At 39.1% G+C, this 23,388-nt stretch overlaps 3 protein-coding genes across 9 annotated transcripts; 1 reads left to right on the forward strand and 2 right to left on the reverse strand.

The window, feature by feature from the left end:
* Positions 1–772: 772 nt before the first annotated feature.
* LOC108073124 (trichohyalin) lies at positions 773–14,422 on the reverse strand. 4 transcript variants are annotated; one of them, XM_017164621.3, is made up of 5 exons: positions 14,300–14,422; positions 8,090–8,371; positions 6,839–7,081; positions 2,965–3,997; positions 773–2,885 (listed from the first exon to the last, which is right to left on the reverse strand). In XM_017164621.3, exons 2-5 carry the CDS (start codon positions 8,307–8,309, stop codon positions 1,952–1,954), a joined length of 2,430 nt encoding a protein of 809 aa, XP_017020110.1. In that variant the 5' UTR covers positions 8,310–8,371; positions 14,300–14,422; the 3' UTR covers positions 773–1,951. The 4 variants fall into 4 exon arrangements, with proteins under 4 accessions (XP_017020110.1, XP_017020112.1, XP_017020111.1 ...); XM_017164623.3 differs by lacking the exon at positions 14,300–14,422 and adding an exon at positions 11,298–11,455; XM_017164622.3 differs by lacking the exon at positions 14,300–14,422 and adding an exon at positions 11,117–11,269.
* sut4 (sugar transporter 4) lies at positions 12,563–14,094 on the forward strand. The gene has a single exon (XM_017164625.3). It carries the CDS (start codon positions 12,663–12,665, stop codon positions 13,995–13,997), a length of 1,335 nt encoding a protein of 444 aa, XP_017020114.1. The 5' UTR covers positions 12,563–12,662; the 3' UTR covers positions 13,998–14,094.
* A 1,620-nt stretch (positions 14,423–16,042) lies between the features above and the next one.
* On the reverse strand, positions 16,043–22,444 carry egr (TNF superfamily member 12 eiger). 4 transcript variants are annotated; one of them, XM_017164641.3, is made up of 7 exons: positions 21,578–22,444; positions 19,095–19,220; positions 17,477–17,811; positions 17,296–17,403; positions 16,904–16,971; positions 16,711–16,821; positions 16,043–16,645 (listed from the first exon to the last, which is right to left on the reverse strand). In XM_017164641.3, the coding sequence occupies exons 1-7, from the start codon at positions 21,743–21,745 to the stop codon at positions 16,275–16,277; spliced, it is 1,287 nt and encodes a 428-aa protein (XP_017020130.1). In that variant the 5' UTR covers positions 21,746–22,444; the 3' UTR covers positions 16,043–16,274. The 4 variants fall into 4 exon arrangements, with proteins under 4 accessions (XP_017020130.1, XP_017020128.1, XP_017020127.1 ...); XM_017164639.3 differs by having other exon boundaries at positions 17,477–17,814; XM_017164638.3 differs by having other exon boundaries at positions 16,711–16,803; positions 17,477–17,847; positions 21,578–22,443.
* Positions 22,445–23,388: the final 944 nt, after the last annotated feature.

Here is a 23,388-nt window from a genome sequence, read left to right on the forward strand (position 1 = left end):
GTTACCCTAGAAAAAACTAGCACAGAAAAACTTTCCGAATTGAATTTGATGCTTTTTTGGCTTAGATATGATCTTTTTTATAAAAATAATTACCATTTCAAATATATAAAAGTATTAATTTAAAGACGGTGAATATTTTAGATCTTCTTGAGGGGTTTAATGATTTTAGTCAGCAAAGAAGTCGTTTCCGACCCCATAAATCATATATATTCTTTATCAGCACAATAAGCGGAGTCAATCTAGCCATGTTTAGCCAAAATTAAAAAAAAAAAATTTTTTTTTAATTTTTGAGGTCCTAAAATTGTTGAAATTGTCAAATTAAAGTTGGAAAAAATTTCAATTTCTTAAAATGTGAAATTTAGTATGCAGTTTCGTTACCCTACAAAAAACTAGCACAGAAAAGCTTTCCGAATTGAATTTGATGCTCTTTTGGCTTGGTTATCGGTTTTTGATTGCATGACAGATCCTATGGCTCATCCTATATACTCATCATGTATACAAATTTCGGCTTCCCGAAGTTAGTTTCCTTTCTTGTTTTTTTAATAATAATATAAAATAAAATAAATAAAAAATTCTTGAGTAAACAAATTTTGAAAATTGTTAAACATTGACAAAGGGCGCAGCCAATATGTTTAGTGGTTGAAGGAAGGGGCATAATCACTCTTTTGCCTTTCTTTAGGAACTTTTTATCGTCATTTTATAATTTTTGTGGTAATCATTTCCCAGGTGCCACGAAAATTCCCGCAAAATCCAGAAATTAAAAAACCATTAATTCTCTAGGGTCCAATCCCACATTTATATTCGACATTTATGATAACTGTATAGCAATAAATATTTTCAAATATTTTCTTTTGGTTTTGGTTTTCTTTTTTTTGTTTACGCAAACTGTAGCATATACATCAAGTTTAAATATATATATATATTTGTTCGTTTATATGTAAATACACATTAATAATATTTTGATTTAGCAACCGTAAAGCCTCGGATGTCAATGAGACCCTGTTGTTATTTGCCATTACTAAAAGATTTACACATTTATTAAACTCCTGTCGCGTGTATATATTATATAATCACATCTATAGATTTGTTTTAAGAGCATAAAATATTTGTCTTAGTCATGCTGTTGTTCTTATTGTATGCACTTTGAAACACATTCACGGGGTGAAGAGAGAAAGAGATTCCTGATAAGAAGAGTTGGATAGGATACCCCCTTAGCTCCTTGTCACTCATCATCATTCCCAAGTGTATTTTATGCTAAAATCGATATATATATATATAGTATATTATGTGGTATGTATGTTCTCTGCACATCCAAGTCAAACGAAAGCTGGTTACAAGTTTGATCTGGGGGACTAGCTGCCAATTGTGAGCTGGGCTTTACATTTTTCATTCCCGAATGTCGTCAAGCGAATTTAAGAAGTGTTACTTAAAAAGCTGTTTCTGTTTCTTGTGGATTAATTACACGCACATACATATACATTATATATGTTTCGGTTATGATCACTTTTTTGTACATTTAAACATGCATATATAACTTGCAAATATGTTTCGAAAAATTCTGTTTATATTTCTATTTTCTGTTTCAAATCAAAACAAATTAAAGAGCCTTGAACTGAATCGTTATTGTTTGTATACATATATATTATAATATATATATATATATATATGATCTCTTTAGGTATCTGGTAAACTCTAGTTGGCTGCTGCTGCCGCCAGACAGCAGTCAGGAAAATCCATCAAAATATTTTAGTTTTGAATCAAATATTTGATCTTGCTAAGTTCAGCGTGGTTTCATTTCTTATATATCCTTTTTTGGGCTCATTTTTATATCTTCTCTCTCTCTGGCATTGGTTTTATTTATTTTATGTTTTCGATTTTGGTTTTTCTTTTTAAACGCACACAAAAAGACGTTAGGAAAACGCTGGGCGGCAGTCTGCTTTGGAAAAACCGCTTAAAGCCCAATCTCCCGCATTGCCCTGTACAGGCAGGGATTTTTCAAGCATTCCCTGGGACCCAGCTGCCGGCCGGGGGAACCACGCAGGATCATCAGGATGGATCTGGCCGCCGATTGGCAATCGTTGCTGTCGCCACAGATGCCATCCGCCTCCGCCAGATACTGGTAGTCGCAGGCAACCTGAGAGGCTCCACAAAGATAACATATTTGATGGACTCCACAGAGTGGCAACAGCTCCTGGTTGATGTCCCCAGAGATCAGATCCACTCCGCGGCATCTCTCCGCCATGGATTCTATAATGGGACACTGGTTGGAGCCTATGATGTAGTTCTTGTTGCCCAAATAGGCATCGTTGAGCGTCTCGTAGGGTGCACCTCCCAGACTGAGGGCCTCCTCCATGGTGTTTGGCTGCTCTGGATATCGTAGATATCCGCCACTGCGCTTTTTCTTATCCATATCCTTGGGATGTCTCACCACACCCTCCTGCTCTGCTTCCTCCTCATCAGCCTGGTCCTTCTTCACCGACTTCTTGGCCTGCCAATAGTTGGAGTTCAGTGAGTTCTCCTCCGATTCGGGTTCAATGGCATTGCGCAACAGGTGATTGTCAGAGTCCACCGATCGCCTGAGCTTGTCCAGAGCTCGACGCATCTTTTCCAGACTGTAAGCAGTGGCCAGGCGGGAGAGGACATGATCCTTGATTCGGCGAATATCATCCCGGCTATTGAGACCCTCGTGGGCTCCGGTATACTTGATGGTCTCGTCAATGATAAAGTCCTCGATGGACTGCAGCTTCTTGTCCATGCTCTCCAGCTTCTCGACATCCAGATTGTTGCGCTTTTTCTTCTCCTCCCCGGACTTATCATCGGTGTCATCATCGTCATCGTCGTCCTCGTCATGGCTGGTGTCCGCATCGCTGCGTTTTTTTAGTTGTCTGGAAGGATGAAGGAGGATTAGGAAGGATTAGAGGCTGAAATCATATAGATTTCTAGGAAATTTCTTGGTTAACTCACTCATTGCCCTGGGCGGAGGACTTCTTTTTGCGATCCAACCCAAAGTACTGGGACCAATCAATGGATTTCTTGGCTCGGAGCATCAGGTGGCCCACGGTGGGGGCATGCAGGTGCTTGGAGTTTTCCCCGATCCCAGAGAGACCACCGGCAGCAGCTCGCTTCTTCTTTCGTCGCCGCTCTTCGGCTTCTTCTGCTTCGTCGCCATCCTCCTCATCAAACTCATCATGATCATCCTCATCGGAGCTCTCCTCACCCTCCTCATCATGCTCATCGGTTTCCGGTTCCTCAGGATTCTCAGGATTCTCGCCGTGATTGTGGTCACTACGCTTTCGATGGCGATATTCCGGCAACATTCCAGGGACATGACCACCATGGTGTCCAGCATGACCGCCATGTTGTACCATCTCTCCGGGGCCAGAGGGAGGGGAGAGGGTAGGCGCCTCCTTGGGCGTAACACTGGTCACATTCACCCGCTGGAAGTTAATCTCCAGACGCATATCACCCAGAGCTGTGGCCGTGGCTGGCGGCGACTCGGGAGTACGTGTGGTGGTGGCCTTGGGCTCATCTGCTGAACGCTTGCGTTTCTCCTCGGGATGCGACTGCGATTCGCTGGGCTTGCCAAAGAGCTCGCTTAGCTCCTGGGCTACCCGCTCATCTGTTCTGCCCAGCGGTGACTCTGGACTGGAGCTGGAGGTGCTACGCTTGGCCACCGGGAAGCGCTTCCGCTTGTCGCCGTTGTAGGGCAGCCAGGGGAGAACCGGATAGGAGCGCTTCTTCTGCATCAACAGGTAGTAGGGCGGCACTCGCATGCGTTTCTTCTGCTCGAAGAGCTCAGCATCCTGGGGCTGGAGCTCTGGCTCTAGGTCCTGTTGGTTCTTGGCCTGGTCCAGGTGACGCCACCATTGACGCACAGCATCCCGTTCCCTGGCCTCCTCAATTTCGCGCAGGAACTGCTCCGTCAGCTCGTTGTGTGAGGGCTCGGCGTTCAAGGGCTGATTCTCACGCTCACGGAAAACCGATGGCACGGGTCCATCTGGAAGAGATTGGGTGAAGGGATTAGGTTTAGTAGTAAATATTGGGTTCGAAAAGGATATTACAAATAATTGAATTTAAATATTTTGTATCGTTACTCCAAGAAATTGGATTATTTAGGTTAAAAGAAGTTTGAGAGTAATTTAAAATAAATTTAAAAAAAACCTTAAAAGTATGTACATACTTTTAGACAGCATTTGAAAATTAAATTTTTTAAATTAATTAATAATAATAAATAGCCGTAGGTATACCTATGTATTATAAAAATGTTATCTAAATTTGGATATCATTTTAAAACTAATCTTTTATTTCCCAAGAATTGTATTGTGTTTTATTTAATTAAAAAAATAACAGCATAGGCACCATCTTAAACGTTTTCCAATCAATAGCTTTCTCCTCCTCTAAGTAAACATCCTTGACTATAGATCTTTCTCCCCACATTACAATAAATTAATTAAAACTCAATTATTATTGGCAGAGCATTTCCCCCGTATTGATGGACTGCCCGACGACTTAACTTTGACCTTGAGGAGACCCAGAGAACGCACTGAGCCCGGTCAATAAATTCTCTTCGTGTGTGTGTGTGCGTGGAGGAGGGACATGCATCAAGTTGTTGGGCCGGCCATTAAATCAAATGACAGGAAGACAGGCGGCAAGCGGACAGGATCTGTCGGTTCGGATAGGACCCGCTTCCAGCTGATTGCATTCATCATTCCGGCATCGGGCTTTGGGCATTGGGCTTTCCACTTCTAACTTCGCCCACTCACAAGTTAATCGGAGCTAAGTGGTTTTAGCCAGGCCATTGTGTTGGCCTTATCCACTCAATTCTCTTACTATTTGGCGCCTCAAGTGGACACGCTTTCAGGCTTTGCACACACAGTTTGGGTCAGGATAATAGCACTTAGGAATTTTTGGGGGTCCATCCATAAATTATTCTAGGCAATGAGCATTCAACAGGACAACACTTTTCAGTGGGCGCAGAGGGAAAACCATTAGTTTGGTCCTAAATCAGGCTTTTCTTGGACCTTTCATCAATTTTAGAAATAGAATTTATGCAGGGAGGCCATAATTTCATTTCATTTAAATATATTCAATGTGTGCCCAACAAGTGGGTAAATCAAGGAACCACACTTTTATAGACTGAATTTGAGGGGATTTTGAAACCTTTGCAATTTCGTTGGTATGCCTAATATTTATTATAAAAATAATTATACTTATAATTTTATTTTTTTAACAGTGACAGGGGTTTTTAAAATCTTTAAAAGGAGTCCAAAATTACATCTAAAAACAAGAAAGGAAACTAACTTCGGGAAGCCGAAATATGTACATATACCCTTGCTGTTTGCCATAGGATCTGTCATCTAATCAAAAACCGATAACTAAGCCAAAAAAGCATCAAATTCAATTCGGAAAGTTTTTCTGTGCTAGTTTTTCCAAGATAAACAAATCTGCTTACTTAATTTCAAATTTTAAGATATTACAATTTTTGCTTATTTTTTCTGTGACAATTAACCCATTTTAAGACCTCAAAAATACAAAACAAAATTATGAAAAATGTTTTTCTTCTAAACATGGCTAGATCGACTCGGTTTTTTGTGCTGATCAAGAATATATATGATTTATAGGGTCGGAAACGACTCCTTCACCGACTAAAATCATAAAAACCCCACAAGAAGATCTTAAATATTCACACTCTTTAAATGAATATTTTTATATATTTTAAATGGTAATTTTTTTTATAAAAAATAATCATAACTAAGCCAAAAAAGCATCAAATTCAATTCGGAAAGTTTTTCTGTGCTAGTTTTTCCCAGATAAACAAATCTGCTTACTTAATTTCAAATTTTAAGATATTACAATTTTTGCTCATTTTTTCTGTGACTATAAACCATTTTAAGACCTCAAAAATACAAAACAAAATTATGAAAAATGTTTTTCTTCTAAACATGGCTAGATCGACTCGGTTTTTTGTGCTGATCAAGAATATATATGATTTATAGGGTCGGAAACGACTCCTTCGCTGACAAAAATCATAAAACCACTCAAAAAGATCTTAAATATTCACTGTCTTTAAATGAATATTTTTATATATTTTAAATGGTAATTTTTGTATAAAAAATAATCATTACTAAGCCAAAAAAGCATCAAATTCAATTCGAAAAGTTTTTCTGTGCTAGTTTTTTCTAGGGTAACAAAACTGCATACTAAATTTAAAATGTAAAAAAATTGAAATTATTGGCAATTTCTTTTTGGCAATTTCAACAATTTTAGGACCTCAAAAACAAAAAAATTTTTTTTTTTTTTTTAATTTCGGCTAAACGTGGCTAGATTGACTCCGCTTTTTGTGCTGATCAATAATATAGATTTATGGGGCCGGAAACGACTCCTTCACTATGTAACACACTTTTGACTAAAATTATAATACCCTGCAAGGGTATAAAAAATATTAATGAATTTGGTACCTAAAAATGTTGTTGCATACTCTAAGACACATTTTTATAAATATTAAATCACTCTTAAATCTAGCTCATTAAAAAAATAAATAAAATTGCCGAACTTATGAAAGGAATAATAATGAATTAAATAGATTATAATTTTCCAAAGCTCTAAATAATTTTTAGAGATTTGTTCAACCTTTTTTAAATTTTTCCAATATTTTTACAACTAAGACCTTTATAAAAATTAACTTTTCATAAATTACTTTATTTTGTATATATTATTTTTTGTGCTGTGCTAATGACATGACCCCCACTGTGGGTGTCCATTTCGTAGTGCGTGCTTTCAGTGCTTTGGGTGCTCTTAGTGCTTGGTGCTCTTTGTGGCTTTGTGATTCTTTACTTACCGAACTGCTCGTCACGTTCCCGAAAAGAAGAAAAGCGCTTTCTCTTCTCATCGGCCAAAAGCAGATTATTATTCGCACTATCCGTACTGTGGCCCAGTCCCAGTCCCAATCCCAGACCCAAGCCCAGACCCAGGTTGTGATCCTGACCGTAGTTGTCCTCGTCCTCGCGTTCTAAGTACTTGCCGAGTGCCTTGTTAACTCGATGGCGATTCCGATTCCTATTCTTGCCAAATAAATCGCCATCTGTGGGGGTTTTTTGCGGGGTGTTCGTGTTCGTGTTGGTGTGGTGTTATTTTTCGTGTGTTCAAAAGAGAGGAAAGAAAACGGAGAAATGTGACTTGTGAGAGGAGTGTGAGGAGGGGGGGAGAAAATCCGGAAAATCTGTGTGCTTAGAGGGGCTTCGCTTTTCCAAGGCACGTGCACTCTACATGCGGGTCAACTTTTGCTTATCCGCTTGCTCTTCTTTATGTTTTCTCCTGCCAGCGAAGGATATCTGTTTCGGTTTCAGATTCAGATTCTGATTGGAACTCGGACACGACGGGGTCTTTGTATAAATCTATGCATGCAGTTGACAGCCCATCATCTTCATTGCAGTCACATAAATCTAATAATAATATTGAGAATGTCTCTGCATTTGACTAAAGTGGCATATTGCAAAAACGTCATTGATTTGGAAGTATAACAAGGCTTTATCCTGTTTAAAATGAGGTGGTTTTTAGGTTTGAGATAGGTTTTTAATGTATAATCTTTTAACTATAAGGTTTTCTGGGAACATTGAACTTGGTATGCGTATTTTATGGTTTAGCTAAACTAAATATTATTTTACTGCTATTAAAAAAGAAGCTAATACAACTTTTCATTAATTTCTTTTAAACCTAATTTAAACAAATATACATTTTTATTTTAAAAAAGCAGTTTTTAAACTGCAAAGAAAAATGTAAACAAAATCAAATAATTAAAGTTATAATTCTCCCTTCTACTAAAAAAAGCTTAAACAATTAATCAACAAATAAAAGAAAATAAACGCTAACGCTTTTCTAAAAAAAGATAAACTACAAAACAAATACAGGTGACAAGCAACTAAAGGTCTAAGGACTAAGGACTCGCCTAGAGCTTTCACTTGAAGGTTAATCAAAGTTCATATTTCTTGGGGGAATATTGTTTGATTAAGTTATCCTGGTAAGGTTATGGCTTCGCTTATACCCATTCACCCCGAGGGAAGCCATTTTCCCATTAAGCCAGACCACTCACCTTCGTCCCAATCGTCGAGGGATGGCGGTGGCGGAGCATTCAACGGATACTTGGCCGCCTCCCGTCGATGCAGTTCGTCCACAGCCGCCTGCAGCGAATAGGCAGCCGTGCGCTGCGGTGTCGCCTGGATGCACTGCATAATCACGCCAAGGAGCAGCATCACCATCATGGCCGCTGACGTCCAGGAGGGGATCTGGGATCTCAAAAAACTGCTGGCCATTTTCACGAGCTAGCAGCTGCCTCCCTCTCTTCTGCTCAATGAAATTGGTTCTAAAACTGAAACTAGAAGGGGTTGGAGAGGATGTAGATATAGATTAAGAGATAATAGTTTTAATACTTGGAAAATTATAATTTGTTTAAGGTGAGTAACTAAGAAATAGCAAATATGTAATAGCATTAACCGCATAAAATATGCTTCAAATGAAATACATTTTAAGCTACCATTTCAGCTTTTATCAGGTGAAAAAAATAAATTCATATATCAAAAATTGGGTTAAAGAACGGTCCAGTTAAAACGGTCGAAACGTTAAAGGCATTAAAACTGATTTTAATGCCCGACACGTTTCCGAGCAGGTGCGTAAAAAAACTTTTAATTACATTTGCACTCTAAAGTAAGGTCTTATATAGGTACCTTCCGGCGAGGAGCGTGTGTAGGTGTGTGTGTGTGTGCGTGGGTGGGGTTTTAGTCCCAGGTGTTAGTATGTGTGTGTGTGTGAAGGTGTCATCTTTTCGCGGCCAGTTGATGGCGTGTGAAATTCCATATTTGCCCCACCGTATTAATTATGCAAACGAGCAGGCGGAAGAACAGCAGGTACCCAAAAATTCCGGGCCAACAAAAGGTATTTGGTATTTGAATAATCCGGCCATAGCATCCGACTAACTAATGAAGGGAATCCTGACTAAAAGAGCCTTCCCTCATGTACATATATATTTTATGTATATATATATAAATCAATAAAATTCCAATGTGCGTGCAAATTCCCAGCATCTTTCACAAAATTAGAGAAGGTTGAGAGGGCGGAGGGAAAACTTTCAGCATTCTTGGTCGCTGACAAAAGCCGAGAGCTGACAAAATGCCAACTGCTCCTGCCATTGAAATGCTCATCCAAGTCCTGCTCCTCCCACTCGTTCTTTTCGTTTTATGGCGACGCTGTTAAGTATGCTACGCATTCCTTGGAGGAGGAAATATATGGCTCGGAAATGGAATATATGGTAATCATAGAAGACGTAGCTTGCTCTCTTTTTTTTTTCACCTGTAGTTTTTTCCACTTATCTCGTACCTGTGGCAACGTTAGCTTTTTCCTTTTTTTCTCTCTTTCCCCTGCTATTAAATGTCAAGGCAGCCGTCGCTTTTCTTTGGCTTTCTCGTACTCCTGCGCTTTTTCTAGAAGTGTTTTTCCTTTTAATATTTTTTGTAGCCCCTCTGAAAAGGACCCTATTTGCGTCTCGCCTGCAGCTGTTGGTTTGTTTTTGCTCCTTTCATTGTATTATTGCTGCTTGGCTGACTTTTGTCTAAGGGAAACCAGTCTGCGAGTCCCCCAGTTGTCGTCGTCGTCGTCTTCTGGCGACTCTAATCTGGATTAAAAGCAGCTGCACAAAGCAGATTTCATTTTCCTACAATTGCATCATATATATATAATTTTGAAAAGGGTTTGTGCGCCTGTTGCTCTGAGTTATGCAGTATTCCAGACTCGAATTAAAAGGGTTAATAATTGGGGTTGGGTATTGTGTTCAAAGTAGGGAAATTTTAAAGATTTTGCAGGTGATGATTTGACTGGAACCATTAACGGATATTCTTCTTTTTTAAAAGAAGTTTTAATAGGGAATTTTAAGGATTATTTTACCTTTTAACTTATAATATTATAGGAAAATTTTTTCTTGATAAAAAAAATTACTAAATTATACCTAACTTCTCTCTGTATATTATTTAAATTTACTAAATATATTTCCTTACTATTTTCTTTATATTTACACATTTTTTTTTATTAAAATAAATGTACTTAATGGCCAAAGCCAACAGCTAACAGGTGGTCCTCCTCTTCTCTTTCCCCATGCTACACCTTTCACAAATTAAACTTTATTCTGAATTTATCTCTTAAATTTAATCTTCAACTAACACTTCCCACAATTAAGAAATAACCAAATTATCAACCAACTTTTATTCATACTTTGCCTGTCCAACAGGGCGTATGATTAATATTGATTGACATTACCATTGCCTTACAGTTTTTAGCCCCACATTAAAAGGACTCTCCGAGTTGGTGCCAATAATTTATTGAATTTCCGCAGAGCAGATCCTAGTTTTGCCCCACGAAATCAGACTCCCAGAAGCCCAGCGGGACATTTAAATTAGCGTCCTAATTGAATTTGTCGCAGATACCAAGGATACACCAGGACACACGCTCCTCTCTCGCTATATATACCTCCGCCATAAAAAGAGGAGTCCTTGCTCTGCTCTGCTCCTTTTTTTGTTTTTTTTTGCCAACAAATTGGGCCAAATTGAATCCGGCATTTTGTGCCGGTCCTCTAAGTGAATGCACTTTGGTTGGCATGGGGAAAAACTGGAGCTAATTAGAGGGAAGGCCGGGAAAAAGCTTTTTTGACTTAAAATATTTAAAGGCAAGCAAAAAGTCCTTTGAGTCCTTGGGGCAAGAAGTAACAACTTGTTAGCCAAGTTAGCGTTTCTGGGAGTTCTGTGTGTCCTGTGTGTGTGTATCTTTTTCAGGGAAATGTGTGTGCCCGAGGTATTTGTCAACAGGCCAGCAAACAATTCATCACATCCATTGTCCAATTAGTGACAACTGAGAGTTGCAAATAAATTATACGCAATTATTTTTGCCCCCCACCCATAACACACACACACTTCTCTGAATATACATATATATGTATATCTATATGTGTACACACTCCCACACACACACACACACACCACAGCAGCAGGCGAAATCAATGGAAATGAAGAAAATCCTGGCGCAGCATTTGCGTAATTTTCCCCCCACACTGGCCGACAAAAGTTTACACACTCACTTGGCTTTTGGATGGACTTTTCGAGTGCAGTTTTTGTTTGCGAATTTTCACTTTTGTTATTTTATTTTCTCGGTTGGATTTTTATTTTTGCCAGACACTTTTCACAACATGGCGTCACGCCTACGCCACAAAGGAGACGCTCGTCGCTTGTGTTTTTGGCCAGGAGCCACTGTGTACCCACCTCTCTGTTCGCAGCCAAAGCGGAGCCCAGAGTGTCGGCCAGTCTCTCGAGCTTCCGTGTTTTATACAGCACCCGCGAGGCCCGACAGGACACGACGGCAGGCGAAAGGACTCGCGAGGCTTACGAAGGAGACTTCGCGGGAGAGCCTCGTGTGTGGGCGGTGGTAGGGGCGACAGGAGGAGCTTTCAGCTGCAGTCAAGCTCGCTTTGGACAAAGTCCGTCGAGGAGAAGTTAGAGCACCGCAAAAAAATAGGAGCCACCAAGGGTAATCGAAAAAAATAACATAAGTAGGTTTTTTAGTTTAGTAAAGATTAAGTAAAATCAGAGAAACTGGTAAGATTATTTGATCTATATATTATATTGTGTGTATAAAATATAATGTAAATATAAATTTAAAATGAAAACAAGAAAGGAAACTAACTTCGGGAAGCCGAAATTTGTATGCCTTTGCTGTTTGCCATAGGATCTGTCATCTAATCAAAAACCGATAACTAAGCCAAAAAAGCATCAAATTTAATTCGGAAAGCTTTTCTGTGCTAGTTTTTTGTAGGGTATCGAAAATGCATACTAAATTTCACATATTAAGAAATTGAAATTTTTTCCAATTTTTATTTGACAATTTCAACCATTTTAGGACCTCAAAAATTAAAAAAATTTTTTTTTAATTTGTTTTCTCCTAAACATGGCTAGATCGACTCTGCTTTTTGTGCTGATCAAGAATATATATGATTTATGGGGTCGGAAACGACTCCTTCGCTGACTAAAATCATTAAACCCCTCAAGAAGATCTAAAATATTCACCCTCTTTAAATTAATACTTTTATATATTTGAAATGGTAATTTTTTTTATAAAAAAGATCATATCTAAGCCAAAAAAACATCAAATTCAATTCGGAAAGCTTTTCTGAGCTAGTTTTTTGTAGGGTAACGAAAATGCATACTAAATTTCAAATTTAAAAAAATTGAAATTTTTTCCAATTTTTATTTGACAATTTTAAGAATTTTAGGACCTCAAAAATTAAAAAAAAAATTTTTAAATTTGTTTTCTCCTAAACATAGCTAGATCGACTCCGCTTTTTGTGCTGATTAAGAATATATATGATTTATGGGGTCGGAAACGAATCCTTCACTATGTAACACACTTGTGACTAAAATTATAATACCCTGCAAGGGTATAAAAATAAACAATTTAAATACCTTTTTTCGCATATTATTAAATAACATCGATAGAAAAAGGCAAAGCCAGTCAATCTCTATAGAGTGTCAAAACCTGTCAAATTATTGTTACATTTTAGCCAGGTGTGTTTCAAGTTGCCTTTATCAAAATTATTTGTATTTTATTCGTTAGTTACGTAATTCCTGACGATGGGCCAAGTGGTTCAGTTCGTTGTGGGTCTCGTGGCCACCTTGAGTGCATTTTCCTTGGGCACCGTGATCGGATGGTCAGGACCCGTGGCGGAGGCGATCCTCGATGGCTCCGCCTATAAATTCAAGCCCAACACGGTGGAATGGGGCCTTGTGGGTTCCCTGATGACGATGGGCGGCGCCTTCTCCTGCATACCAACTGGGATACTTATACACAAGATTGGCCGCAAGGTGACGATGCTTATAATGGTGCTACCTTTCCTTATTGGCTGGCTGCTCATCATTTTTGCCCAACACGTGGCCATGTTGATAGTGGGCCGCTTCTTGGTGGGCTTTTCCGGCGCATCTTACTGTGTGGCGGCGCCGATGTACAACACCGAGATTGCCGAGCTATCGAAACGCGGCATTATGGGCTGCTTCTTCCAGCTGCAGATCGTCCTTGGTATTCTGTATGGCTTTATAGTCGGTGCCTTTGCATCCTGTCTGTGGTTCAGCATTGCCTGCGCCATCTGTCCAGTGGTCTTTTTCGTCACGTTCATTTGGATGCCAGAGTCACCGGTCTATCTGGCGCAAAAGGGTAAAACCGAGAAAGCCGAAAAGTCACTGCAGTTTCTACGAGGCAAGAATGCGGATGTGAGCGGCGAACTGAAGGACGTCACCGGCGTTCAGCAGATGGAGAGTGAGAGTGTCGGCAAGAGGCTCGGCCGGAGGGCCACCGTCAAGGGTCTGATCCTGTCGATAGCGCTGATGTTCTTCCAACAGTTTACCGGCATCAATGCGGTCATGTTCTATTCCACGCCCATCTTTGCCATGGCCAAATCGGACCTTGAGCCGCGCTTCTCAACAATTGTGATTGGCGTGGTCCAGCTGGCAGCTCTTATACCATCTATCCTTCTCATTGAGCGTGTGGGCCGTAGGATCCTGCTCTTGGTCTCCGCCTTTCTGATGGGCATCAGTCTTATGGTGATGGCAGTGTATTTTGGATTTCTTATGAAGTCCAACGTTGGCTGGCTGTCCTTGTTATGCCTTGGCGTGTACATCATCGGATTCTCGGTGGGATTTGGACCCATACCCTGGCTAATGATAGGAGAACTATTTGCCGAGGATGTCAAGCCTTTGGCTGGTGCGATATCTGGCACTACCAACTGGGTGTTTGCCTTTATTGTGACCATGCTGTTTCCTCTTCTAAACGATTCCATAGGACCCGGTCCTTGCTTTGGAATTTTCTTTGTCATTGCTGTTTTAGCCTTTGTGTTTATCCTACTCCTGATACCGGAGACCAAGGGCAAGACCCTCGACGAGATCCAGGAGAAGTTGGCCAAGAAGAAAGAGTAGGTCTCTAGGGACTCTTTCGTTTGGATGTATATTAAATATTTTTTAAGACCGGAGTAATTATATTTAGTGATTTTTAGCCGGTGAAATTATAAGTTAATAAAATATAGTTATAAATAATAATCTATTTTTTATTACAATTATTATATATATATAAAAGTAATTTTTTTTTCGCAGTTCACATATAATTGTTGTATTTAATTTAAGATAGGAATCTTTTATCGAATTTGTAACCCCATAAATTCCCACCTGTTGACTTTTTCAACTACCTGTCTGTGGACTGTACTCTCCCCTCAAGGACTCACCATTCCTGAGCACTTCAAACTGAATCCCTGCAGCTTCTCAATGTCAAACCTCACTGCACCAAAGTCCGAAACGCACTGCAACTGAGCTAGGCTTTGGCTACAAAATTAAATGCAGTTCGAAGAGCCGTGGGTTGTATTCTGAGAAGTACAAATACAGCAGGTAAATATAGGAGGTAAATATATCACATAAACATAGCAGGTAATCCAGGTAAATAGGCAAAAGCTTAGTATGTCTGGTATTTCCCCTGCGACTTCGACTTCGACTTTGTATTCGGAGCTTCGACTTCCTACTCCCCGGCCACTGCGCATGGCCGGGAAAATGTGATGCGAGGAGCGGGGGAGCCATTATGTACACATGTTCTGTCGATACTGATTCCGGGAACGAACTGTTGCTCCACAACCATCAGAAGCTGCTGCCTGAGCCTCAGCCTGGTGCCCACCTGTTACTCAGCCCGCTGCTACAAATACGGCCTGCAATTGCCATTCCGCCAATTACTTGCGCCCCACATCCTGGCCAACTGTTGTTGCCTTTTTCTATTTAGCGCTAATGCTGGGGTGGACGTAATTAAAAATCTGTTACCGATATGAAATTACCTTGACTGGACTTTATTTATGCCTTCTAATTGAAGGTAGTAATGCTTATATTTAGATGTTTATTAGTAATTATTTTTGTTTTCTATTATTACATGTTAAAGTTCACTTAAAAAAAAAGTCTATTATTATTATTTTCAAAATTTAAATATTTAAAATTAAATGTACTATTTAATAATTATCCTCGCTTCAAAAAATGTACCTAATTTTTTACAAAAATACAACAACATATCACGTATACGCCACATCAACACATTTTGTCCAGCGAAACTTCTAAACATATAAAACAAAAAAGTCTGGAATGCTCTTAAATTTTAATTTTTTAAATATAAAATGGCCAAGACTGTGATCAATAGTTGGCTAATAAAATGACACACTGCGTATGAGTGATATTCGTATGAAATTGAAAATGCAACTTTATGTATGAGTAATTTTTATTAATTTACCTAATAAACTTTAATGACACTCTTTAAGATACCACCTTAAACCCCAAAAACACAACACTGAGAACTGTACTTTTGGCCGACTGTCAATCTCCATTCCATTTCTGGCCGCTGCAGCCTTCGACTTGCGTCAATCCCTTTACCCCTCCTTCGATGTCCAGCTGAATATTCCGAATTCTGGTCTATATGGGTTGCCAGGTGCCTGGTTGCTTCAACAGAACGGGAACATCCCAGCATCTTTACCTACTCCTTCACCTGCAGTTGCCCTAGCTACAGGTTCGCTGCCCGGGTCAGGAATAAAAGGGGGGAGCACTGCACCTTGAATAACTCAGAGATGCAATCCCCTGCACTATTTATACTATTTATTATTAAAAAATAAATTAAGCTGAAATTTCAATTAGAAAGCTTCAGAAAAGCAGGTCATAGCAATAAATGAAGACACATGGGATTTTAATAAACATATTTCTGTGGAATTTCTTTGTTATGAATAAATCGCAAAGGCGTGTTTCTAGGACAAAAAAGGCACTGAATAATATAATTTACGATTCCGGGAACAAAAAAAAAGGTCAGGCTTTCAAAAATTCTTAGAATTTGCTTCTGCTTTCTTGCTGCCTTTAATCTTCTGATGATTTTTTTTAGCACATAAATCAATTTTAATCTTAATAATTAACCTTTAAAGCCGCTACCCAATTTCGCTTTCTTTGGAAAATAAGTTATACTAGACATTTATTCACGTTTTTTTTATAGAAATATATATACAAAATAAATATGATTTTCATGCGATTCCTGCTTCGTCATAGCAGTGAGCCTGATTCAGATTGAGATTAGGTTATGAGTGTGACTAAGACTAGGGCACTACGAACTAATGGATCCACACGCTGGCGATGAATCGCATTCACTAAAGCTTAAACTGGCAACGTTTCCACATCTGTCTCTGGTTTCTACACCTTGAAGATGCCAAAGTAGCTTCGGTTATTCGATTCCCGCAATATGGCATTGCGATCGGTGTGGATATCTTTGAGGTGAATCGTCTCATCCTTATCGAGATTGATGAGTCCACTGGTATGGCAGGTGTGCACCTTCTGGGACATATTGGTGGGCACTGTGTTCAGGCACTGCAGGAAGGCTTTGTGCCCCTGGAAGACTATAAAGCCGTTCTGGTCGTGCGAGTTATGGTAGCAGATCTGGGCGTATACGTAATACAGGCCCGGCTCGAGCACCTGGAGTACACCATCTTCGACCCTGAAGTGACCCTGCCAGGATCTTTTGCTCTCCTCCGGCGCATTTCCAATGTACATGTCACCATTGTAGCCTGCGGGTTATTGGGTTGTTAATATCTTCGAAGTGATATATATATAAATATATGTATATACTCACTTGGAGGCCAGTTGTGTGGCTTTCTGCTACTCAAATGGAAGTGGGCGGCTGGCTTTGATGAAGAGGAGGCGGCGAACAAGTCACCGGATCTGGCTGAAATAAGAGATTCACCTGCAAGTTAACAGAGGTGCAAATGGATAGATTTTTTTGGGTTTTTCTTTGTTTATTGCCAATTGTTGCGGGGACTACACACCTTTGCGCGGCAGGATGCGATGGCGACCCGTTCGGGTTAGCGTTTTGCGTCGGTGGTGGTGGGGAGGGCTGGGAATTAAATTAATATAATTTAATTTAATATTAATATTAAAATTATTATACTATTATTTTTCTGTTGTACCGAATATCGATTTATCGCATGTATATCAAATCTTTATAAAATCGATTAATAATAATAATATTTTCCTCTTTTCCTTCCTAAAATCTTGTGAATATTCTTAGGCTCTTTAAAGATCCATATTCTGCGTATTTAAGATTGATTTATTTCTGCCAGGTCTTTGACCATATGTTCCCCTGAATATTTTCCAATTCCCTTATTTGTATTATTTATTTACAATCCGCATAAATGTTTAGACTCAATTCAATTCTCACCTCTCCTTGGTTACGGGCTCATCGGATGTCTTCTCGCCGGTATGTGTGGTGTGATTTCCCTGGACTATCTGCTGCTCATTACGCACATCGGCAATCGAGCGAGATTTTCTGGAATAAAAATAATAATTTTATTTATTATATTAAGTTATTTATAAATTATTTATTAATTATTTCTTATTACCTTTCCTGCTTCTTCTTGCGATCATTATAGGAAGTAAAGTCGTCAAAGACATTGTCATCGTTGGAGGCACTACTGGAATCGCCGCCCTCGGTGGGATCCGAAGTGGGCGTGGTGGCAGCCGCCTCCTCGGTGGTTAGCTTGGAATTTAACTTGGTTATCATTTCGTTGTAGTCCTCGTAATCTGTGCCATCCTCGTCCGTATAGTTTTCATCCTCGTCGGTGCCATCCACATTTCCATCCTCCATATCATCTTCGTCGTCAAGGGGGTTCATGGCATCCTCATCCTCGTCCTCGGTCATGTCGTCAGTCATGTCGTCGTCATCCGTGAAGTCCTCCTGCTTTTTGGGATAGTCGATGAGCGCATTCTCGTACTGCAACAGAGATGATGAACATGAAGATAATGATGGTGATGATGGGGGCTTAGCATTTTGGGTCAGAACGAACACTTGGCCAAGTACGTGACTGCAGCTGGGGCAATCCTCCCTCGTATTTTTGGACGCCGCAAAAAGCTGTTTCGTCATTGCCACTAATTGATGGCGCCTCGAAAAAAACATAACACAACATACTATCCGCTATATCCATATATATTTACCACATATATTTTGTATAAATGAAAGCAAAGCGTAGGAAAAACTCTTGGGAGAATTGCCTGCACAGATGCCCGGCATTAAAAATATAAATAAATCTTAAAATGATCTCTGGCCATTGGGCCATTTTGATGAGATCAGATCAATCGTCACTTTTGGGTTATATGCTTATAGCGTCTAGCAGCGATCACTTTGCCTTGAACGGATATATATCGACCGATAAACTCTTGTACATTTCCGTCTCTCCTATATGCCATTCGAGATACTAGAAATTATGGTGGCTTTTGCCTTGTGTCACTTGGGGATTTGTATCTCATAAATTACTTGGACGGCTGGCGCCGCCACATCCATACATTATCTCATATATATAGTTTAATTGAGTGTTTCTCTGGGGGAAGGAGATATTATAATTAAAATAATCTATCACTATTCCCCAGACAACAAAAAATTAAATAGGAAACAACTGATGAAAATTCTCTGAATTTATGTGTACATTTTTATTTTAGCAACATATTTCTATAAATATGTTTGTCCCACACACAATATCTACAAATATCTAGGCCTTTTTTTGTGGCTTCTGAGGAATTTAGTTTTAAAAATGGAACAAAAATGTTTTTGCAACTAAGTAGTTTTTTCTTCGAAGTTTTAAAAATATTTTAGAGATGCATTTTAAGACTTTAAGTTATTAATAAATTCATTTAAAATATGCTTAGTTCATTTAGACAGACTTTAAGAGACCTTAAGAACTGTTTAAAATAGATTTTTGTAGTAATAATTGCATTTAAAAAGGGGAAAATTATAAAATATTTAAAAATAATACATTTTTAAATCTTTTTCTAATCAGAATTATATTTTAAGAACCACCCAAAACATATCTCTAGTAAAAATAAACATTTTTGCCTCATAAAGAAACCTACAAAACAATATTATTTCCGACTTGGTAAACAATTCATGAGATGCTTGCCACAGACAAATGTTACAGACAGTACAAATATTGGTGCTATTTTTCGATTTATGTACGGATTACTCACCTCTTTCTGGAACTCATCAAACTCCTCCAGAAAATCGATGCCCAAACGCTGCTGGAGATTGTCGACGACTCGCTTTAGGCTCCTCAGTTCTTTGCTCAGATGCGTTACCCGCGTTGTCTGCCAGATCTTGAAATAAAAAACACACATACAATTCAATTGTTTAAATCCAATAGAGACTTGGCTAATCATTAACACTTGGGCAATTAATCTAATAAGACTCAATTAAGCGCGTTTAGTTGGTGGAAAATAATCACTTCATAAAAATAAAAAATCGACAACTGGGCGGCGCGAACTTTTGACACCCGTAAAATTATATATATGTATACAAAGAATAAGAGATAGAGGGAGATTCTTGGTGAAGAAATACACCGAGGTACAGACAGACATCGCCGCTCTGCCACTCAGGCACATAATCTGCTTAATGGATCATTAACATTCGGGGCGAGCAACGCGCCTTATATATACTATACGCACTTCTCATATTTCGACTGGCACCCGAAAAAGAGACACCAAAAAGAATGGGCTTCGGCTTAAGCCGCAGTACAAAAACTTGTACTGAATTCTTGTATAAATTATGGACAGTACTCTGAAAACGGCACCCAAGAAACTTGTTTCTGATTCAACTAAACCACTTTCCATTAGGGCTTATCGTTCGATCTGTAGATCGATCGCAGCGCCTGCAGTTTGTCACTTTCACAGAGAGACCCTCATGATGAGGGTCACCAGCGAGGAGGTCAGTCTTTGATGGCATGTCAGGATTGGGAAAATTTAATAAAGAAACTCAACAGAGATTTATTACGGGGAGAAAAAGAGCCACCAAAAAAATCTACAAGTCAATTGACAATTGTACGATTTCCGTTCACTTAAGACAAGACTGGGTGAGTTCTAGAAGCTATATCTTTAGCATTGCAAATCCCCCGAGCCGAGTTTCTAGAGAAATTCCCAAAGATATCAGCCCAGTAAAAGTCGTCGTCAAAAGATTTATCGACGAGCCAACAACAATCTCCTCCAACAATAACAAACAAAACGGAAAGTATCTTTTGTATATATACATTTGCCAAGTGTATCTGCATCCGCTCTTTTCGGATTAGCTGGGCCCATTAGAAACCGATTTGGCCTAAAGACGTGTCGGTGATGACATCGCTTGATCAGACAGAAACCATATAACCAAGACGACCCATGCCGTCCCACGATCTAAATATAGTTTGATGCCAAAAATTATAGTTAAACGTATCTCTCGCTCTGTCGGTCACGGATCATAAAAATCTGTTTTCATTTCAATTTATGCATCTCGGGTATTTTGTTTTTAATTTGGCATTCACATCCTCCGGTGACAAGCGTGCCAGAGGTTAAATATTCATTTATAGATTGCGATTTCGGGGGTGTCTCTATCTCTAATCTGTATGTTAAAGTCCAATTTGCATTTATATTTATTCGCCATTTAGTATTCTTGCTTCTGAAATAAACATTTCCGAAGATTTGAGTCTCTGCAGAGTCTACAAGGCGGTTCACGGCTAAATCTTTAAATGGAATCTACACCGAGGGTTTTTACCAATATAATCTTGTTTCTACAAAAAATAAAAACAATATTCGTTGGGTGCTAAAGATGTGCTTTTAAAAAGATAAGAACGATTGTACGTCGAATTAAACCTTTCTGGAAATCAGAATCAATTCAATAAACCTTAAGTGTTACGGATAATGATATCAATTATAAACTTGAAATAATTAAAGTTCCTGGTGAAACTAGAACTAACTAATAGCTATCATTTATAAAAGCCATAATCATAATTTTTCTAGTTTTCATTTTTTAACAACATTTGCCAATAATGCGATTCATTCATATCGCGATTCGGGGAAAACACCCAGCAATAACTGATATACCCGCACCTTTGGAATTTCAACGAATCATTGAACGATAATGCACAGTGAAAAATCAGTATTAACTAAAATCAATTAATTATTTAACTGTGAACTATGGGAATTTATGATTATTCATTGAAAATAATATAGTAATATCATAATGGTGAATTTTCACATCACTATTTTCACTGTTTATCTTATTTTTGGGTTCAAATATAAGACTTATCAAATATGATATACACCACCTCATTAAGTAATTAGTTTTGTTTAAATTTTTAAAAGCAGTCTCAGTGAGTAATTAATTGGTAGTTTTTTTCGGGTTTTTCTACGGAATCCCAAGAAGACTGTGATGTATCAGGCTACTTTGAAGCTCATCCGTTGTCAAATTATAGAAAAAAAGTTTAAAAATATAGGATAAAGACCTGAATAATTAATTTCATAAGAAAACCTCTAATCTTGTGCCAAATATTGTGAACTTCTTGGAAACTCCAAACCCACTTTATCTGCCACCTATTTGCCAAGAGTAATCTCTCCTTGGTTACTGGAGATAACTGTATGTATATTTGATTTGGTAATGGATATGCTGATCTTTGTTGATCTTGCAACCTGGCAGAGGAACTCACCGTTAGACCGAGGATGCCGGTAACCAGCACCAGACCGATGACCCCCAAGAAAATGGGGACCAGCTGGCGGGTGCGACGCTGGGCAGTTGCCGCACTCGTGGACATGGCCGGAAAACCATCGCCGGCACTTGTTGGCGTGATGAACGGCTTGAGGGTCTCGGCCGTCATAATTGCTGTAATGGCACACTGGTCACAGTGGATCGGAGCAGTTATATCCGACCCCGCAGATGATCACGAAGCCGCCCACTCAAGGGCACTCGACAGCTGTTTGCTGACTCGACGATGAGCTTTGGCACAGACACACTACACTATATGTTATGTACTTGTATGTACTCTATATACTTTTTATATTCACTGGAAAACACCCTCACAAACAGCTCGAGATAAGACCCGACGACATCTAGATAAACCACTCGCGGCTGCTGCCCTTTGAGACGATGATATTCTTTATAGACGACGACAGACCGGACTGATTTTCTTTGTGTGTTTTTCCCTTCCACAATCGACAATTTGCACAAGAGCACTTGCTCTCTGCTGCGGCTGCTGCTGCTGCTGCTCCGGCGAGAACAAGTTTGGTGAGATACAATTATCTCGTTTTATCAGTAGTTCTTGTCTTCGATAAAAAATAATAAAAAAAAACACACAGAGCACAGCAAAACACACAGTCACAGTATATTGCTAAATTGCACTTATTTTTAGTAATTTGCCCGCTGGCGAAATACGATCTTGGTAGTTGAAAGCGACAACAGTTAACTTTTCGCTTGGCACGCACGCACGCGCTGGGTTCTTGTTCTCTGTTTTGGGCTGCTTCGCTTTTAAGCTTTTTTGTTTTTCACGTCCGCTCGCGTCGGCGATCCGATTTGAAATAAATCGAGCTGAAGAGCGTACAACGAGTGCCACCCGCTAACGAGCGTGTGCGAGAGAGTGCGCTCTCAGCATCAGCCCGTCTCCCTTCGGCTCACGTGAGGATACTTAAGGGCACCTGCGCCATTTACTTTGTGTAATTGTTTTTTGGCAAGGCTCTCACCCGCAGGGGGTGGTGTTGTTTCAGACCGTACAGTGAAACCTTCTAAAGAGGGAAATTATATTTAATTGTATCTATTGAGACACCAAAAGGGTCTCATGGCACATTTTGGCATTGAATACTTGGTTACGTATACGTAATATTTATGGGTTGTTTGTGTTGTTTTTAATAAATACAAAAATAATTTTGTTTTTACTATTGTTTCCATAAAATTTAATATTTGTACATTTTGTATTACCTATATAAACGATTTCCTTATCAAATTGAATATAAAAACTAGTAATTAATTTACATATATGTAATTATAAAAGACACTTAAAATATTAAAATTAATACTTAACTGCTTATTTAATGTATCTAAAATGTATATACAAAAATCTGAAGAATAAAAAAGCACCTATAACAATAGTGCAGATAGCCAATCCCAACCGTACACTGAAAACTCCTCCTCGTAAGTAGGAAACTGTGTTTGACTTTTTGCGCAGTGTTTGTCCGCAGTTTCTTTTATTTCTTTTGTCCGTCTGTTGTTTTGCTTGCTTAAAACCTCCCCCCTATGGGGTATTAATAGGGGTTGGCTTGATTGCTTTTTGAAATCTAAACCCGGTTTTAGGGGTGCGTTTTTTTGTGCGCCGCCTTTATGACTCTGACATTGAACGGATCCCGTTTTCCCGTTCCACCGATTTCGATCCTCGATCTCCGGAACTAATTGAATTCTAAAGAAGACTGGGGAATCGCTGACATAAGCGCCAGATAAGCCGAATGAACTCTTAGCATTTCATTAAAATCG

The sequence above is a fragment of the Drosophila kikkawai genome, chromosome 2R (genome assembly GCF_030179895.1).
Source record: "Drosophila kikkawai strain 14028-0561.14 chromosome 2R, DkikHiC1v2, whole genome shotgun sequence".
Lineage (NCBI taxonomy): Eukaryota > Metazoa > Arthropoda > Insecta > Diptera > Drosophilidae > Drosophila > Drosophila kikkawai.